This window comes from Fulmarus glacialis, unplaced genomic scaffold (assembly GCF_000690835.1).
Source record: "Fulmarus glacialis isolate BGI_N327 unplaced genomic scaffold, ASM69083v1 scaffold46670, whole genome shotgun sequence".
NCBI classification, from domain to species: Eukaryota; Metazoa; Chordata; class Aves; order Procellariiformes; family Procellariidae; genus Fulmarus; species Fulmarus glacialis.
The window spans coordinates 1-4,835 of NW_009187972.1; the positions used below are offsets into that span (position 1 = coordinate 1).

General features: G+C 37.4%; 1 protein-coding gene across 1 annotated transcript in view; it reads left to right on the plus strand.

Moving 5' to 3' along the window:
• Positions 1-151: 151 nt before the first annotated feature.
• Positions 152-4,835, plus strand: part of LOC104076147 (nucleolar RNA helicase 2-like) — a gene marked incomplete at its 5' end in the record, with an annotated part of 14,998 nt that continues 10,314 nt past the window's right edge. The window contains 4 exons of the mRNA XM_009576913.1: positions 152-421; positions 1,730-1,805; positions 2,531-2,709; positions 4,276-4,393. Coding sequence (XP_009575208.1) covers positions 152-421; positions 1,730-1,805; positions 2,531-2,709; positions 4,276-4,393 — 643 coding nt within the window. The remainder of the gene's footprint in view (positions 422-1,729; positions 1,806-2,530; positions 2,710-4,275; positions 4,394-4,835) is intronic.

Consider the following 4,835-nt stretch of genomic DNA (forward strand, 5'->3'; position numbering starts at 1 on the left):
GGAGGGATCTGTTGCTTTATACGGGCCCCCCCGGTCAATAACTAGAACATAGACTTTTAGTTTTACCTGTTCTGCAACGTCTTCTCTGTTTCGCGTCGCTTGGATCGCGGGCGTGTGTTTTCATTCGCCGCTGCGTTGCTCTGTGCCTTAGCAGAAGGAGAAAAAAGAGAAGAAGTCTAAACGCCATGAGAAATCTCGGAAGAGAAAGACTCAGACGGATGAAAGTGAGCCGTCGGAGGATGACGTTGATTCCCTGAAACTCAAGAAATCAAGGAGTGGAGTTAAACAAAACGGTGATGCGAGAGAAGAAAGCTCGGAGAACACAAGATTATCTTCCTTAAACATTAAATCCACCCGCAAAAAACGGCCCAGTAATTCTAGTGAAACGTCAAGTGGTGATGGTGACAGTGAGCAAGAGCAGGTAAAACTAGTAATTGATTTACTTCTAGTGATGTGTTTAGCTTTCAAATCCTGCATTGCAACAAGGTTAAACTTAGAACAGGTGCTCTTTCCTTCTTTTTCTCCCAATCAGTGGAAAGACTGATTTTCAGGGTGTAAAGCTACTTGAACTGTCCCTTCTGTCGATTATTTGCAAAAATTTTAAATTATGAAAGTCCTGAAGTTCTAGATCAGCGCACCATGGTTTCCTCACTTCAGCAGTCCGGTACTGTTGTAGCTGTTGGCAGATGGACAAGCTGCAGTGAGATGGTGCTTTAATATGATTCAGCATCATTAGATATGTTGTAATTGCCACAAATATAGTTTAATTGACTTCTTTTTGGTATTATGAGTACTTCTCTAGTGAAGTAAGAATTATTTGGTTTTAGCTAGTGGAAAAAGAAAAGTTATGTATTAATATGTTTTCATGTATCATCTTATTAAATAGTAATTATTAATGTGATAAGATGGTCCTTAATGTAAAAAAAATAGCATGTTGTAACAGTTTTGTAAGTCTTTTTAAGCCTTTCTCTAAGAATGTTTTTATTTTGTCTGACCATTTCTATTTGATTTAGGTTCCTTTAAAATTGCTTGACATGAACCACACTTTTTTTTTGAAGGGAAACATGTCTTGTTGTACCTAGGATTTGTATTGAAAAGTCTTTATATCTGTATGTTCTGCTGTTGCTTGGTTTTGTTTCTTGTTCCAATTGATGCTTCACAAAGCATCCAGGGTTTCCGTGGTTTCCAGGGTTAGCGTTCTTTCCTCACTCTTAGCATTTTAATCACTGTGCTGTTAAAATGTATGTAGAAGTGATGCATTACTAAGTCGGTACATTTCATGCTCTACCTCATAATGTTATTCTTTTGGGGATTGATTTCTGTATCTGTAAATCACTGTGCTGTATTAATTGGGAAGTAGGAAATAGGCTAGATATCAAGCCTGATTCTTGCATATTACAACATAATCTGTTAGGCCATTGGTAATTACTTAAAATAGAATGTTAAAATTTAATTAAGAATTTTTGGAGTTTTAATTTGGGTGTTTTGCATTTACAGGGTTATGCCATTAGATATGAAACAGTCTTAACTTAAATTACAGATCACTTTTGTCTAACTTTGAAATGTGATAGTAAGTAAAACAAAGAAGGCTCTTCAGCTGCATCTGTGATACTGTCACTGAAAATTTGACCCTGGGTATGACACCAGTGCCTGTGCCATTACCTTGAATTTTCTGATGGTCATATGATATTCACGTGGAATGTTATCTGATTTATTGTTTACTTAACAGGAGATAACTGAAGAACAGAAAGAGGGTGCTTTCTCCAATTTTTCTATTTCCAAAGGGACTGTTCAGCTTCTTCAAGGTAAATTTCTTGGCATGATGTGACCACAGAAAGTAAATTATCTCTGTCGTGTTTTTTTTATGCCCAACATGTTCAATCAATGAGCTTTGAGATGTGCTCTGCTTGGGTGTATGCAAGCACAGACGCTATTCAGAAGGCATATTGATTGCCTACTCTAAATACATCTTTGAACATAGACTTTTCTGTTTGCAGTATTGCCCAGTTCAGCCTTTACAGTAGAATTTTAAATGACAAAAGCTCAAAAAAAAATTAATTCTGTGCGAGAATTTTTCAATTAAAAGTTATTTCAGTGTGAGTAAAGGAAAACCAGTTGTATTTAGTATCTTTGACATTAGTTTTTGCATGACTTAGTATGAATCAAGAGAAGAATAGAAGTTGTTTTGACATATGTTTTATTTGAAAGGAAGATACCTGCATAGATAGGTGGGGAGTGTTACATAAATAAAGCCACAGTACTTAAAGGCTTTCATTAAAGGCTAATAACTTCATCTGAGCCAGCTAGCACTATGTCTGGTGGTATGAAGTGGGAGAATAAAATGGACAGTCCCAGGGCAATCTTTACAGATGACCTCTGTGATTAAATAAATCAGTGGAGGTGATAATATAGATAATAATGACTGACTTTAGAGTTGATGGAAGTTCTGCTTGGGATAACTTCCTCTGAAGAGTATGCAAGAACACTTGTAAAATGATCGTATTAAGGAAGTCTGTTGAAATTGTTGCAGCTCGAGGAGTGACGTACCTGTTTCCCGTGCAAGTGAAGACCTTCGACCCAGTATATTCTGGCAAAGATGTAATTGCTCAAGCACGAACTGGAACAGGGAAAACATTCTCTTTTGCTATTCCCTTAATTGAAAAACTTCAGGGAGACTCACAGGAAAGAAGAAGAGGCCGTTCACCAAAGGTAACTATGCTTAGTTAAATGTTGATTTTGCTTTGTCTTATGTCAGAGTGATTCGGAGTTTTAACCTACTGGAAAAGTTCTTCAAGTCTGTGCAGGGATAAGCTAACCCACGTTAAAGATTCTTTGAAAGTTGTGTTTGTTGGGCTTTGCCTGCATCCTGTGCTGCCTCATACTCTGTGATCACGAGTAAAGAGCAAATAGCTCTATCCACTTGTCAATTCTGTTTTCTGTTTACAGGGAGACCGAAACTACAGGTGTTCAACATGCTCCTATTTAATTTTGTTCAGTCACCTTACCTGTTCAGGTCCAGTGGTTACTGGATGCTTGCTTTTCTCTCAAATTAGTAACAGATTAGTGACTTTTTCTGATTGATAAAAGCTGTCTACTTAAACATGTTTGTTTAAACATGTAAATAAGTGGGAGGTTTTAAAAATAGACTTAGTTTTCACTAGGACCACCACCAGATATTGAAGCTTCTGCTCCAGAGAATGCAGTTTCATTATGAGCTGTCTGCATTCTGCTAGGGAATAGCACGTATGTTTTTTCACCAAATTCTTATGACACCCTCCAAAACTAGATAGGCCAAAGCTTGTCGTATCCCCATTAATAGTGGATTTTTTTTTTTTTGTCAGTTTATTTCATTTTGTCACCCATCTCATAGATTATCTGAAGCTCATTCCAAAACTAGTATTAGCTGTTTTATTCATCATGTTGGCTGTCTGACTGAGAGTGCTGGCTCTAGATTTGGCAGTCTTGTGGAGAAGGGAAAGCTTTCTTTGAGGGATTCACAAGTCTTAAAATAAAAAAGATTTCAGGCCTCGCTCTACCATAGTACACTGCTACTTTCTTTCTCGTGATGTGTTTCAATGTTGAAAGAAGTAACAGGATAAGGATTTTAAGGTTCCTTTTGTCAAGCCACTGATGCCAGGTTTGAGAACAGTACTGCAATCACACGTTAAACTAAATTAGTTAAAACTCCTAGCTAGTAGCTTGTCCATCACCTGTGGTGAAGCCTGTATATTGGAAGAGAGGATGGTTCCTTGGTTGCTTCCACGGGGATATCAGCACAGGCTCCAGAGCCACGCTGAACACCAGATTTGCAGACTGAACATATGTTTCCCTGAGTCACAGGGAAGCTGAGAGACGGTTGATAGCTCTTTCTTACACCTTCTCGCAGGACTGTGAAGCATTACTGAGCATGTGTAAAAACCTTTCATTACCCAAATCCTTCAGTATTGTACCCAAAAAGCATATGCGCATGTAGAAGAAAACTTGTAGCTGATCTGTTCAAGAGCTAAAGTTAAATAAGATTTAAGTACCTCCTGTCTCTCTTATTTAAAAAGAAGTTAGCCTGTCCTAAGTGAATATGTACTGAAGGAGATTAATGGTGTTACAAGAGACTTAAGCTGTGTGTTTCTCTAATCTTTGCTTAGATAACTATTTAAACCAGTTTTTTTTTTTTTTAAATTATGTAAATGGTCAGACCTAAACTAATGGTTAGAAGTCTAGTGGTATCTTGGCAGAAGCCATGCTGAGAGAATATCTGTTTGTCTTTCTTCTGTCTAGGTACTAGTTCTTTGTCCAACGAGAGAGCTGGCAAACCAGGTTGCCAAAGATTTCAAGGACATCACAAGAAAGCTAACGGTAGCTTGTTTTTATGGAGGAACTCCGTATAATGGACAAAGTAAGTGACGCTTATCACTAATAATTGAAATGTTGATTGACTGACATATTTGAGAAATGCAGTTGGGTCTTTCCAAACACAAACTTTTAACTCAAGAACTGGAGAGTATTCATGGGGAATTCAGTAGCTCGGAATATGTCTTCTTACGGTGAGAAATAAACGTAGCTCTCGATTATATTCTTGGTGTTCTTTGCCTACTCATGTACTTCAAACTAAAGTGAAAGAGATTATACTGTGTGTATGCAGAGTATTTGGGTCTAGGTTCTTGTAAACATTTATATTTTCTTTAAAAAATGTTTAGTCTTGGAGCTGTGAGTGGGTGTGGGTTTTTTTGTGTGATATGGGATATCTAGAAGATTTGTAAAGTGGAAAAGAATTTCTTTATTGTGACAGCATAATTTACCATCTTGATGGTTGTAAACAAGGCAAATGAGAGCAGGAA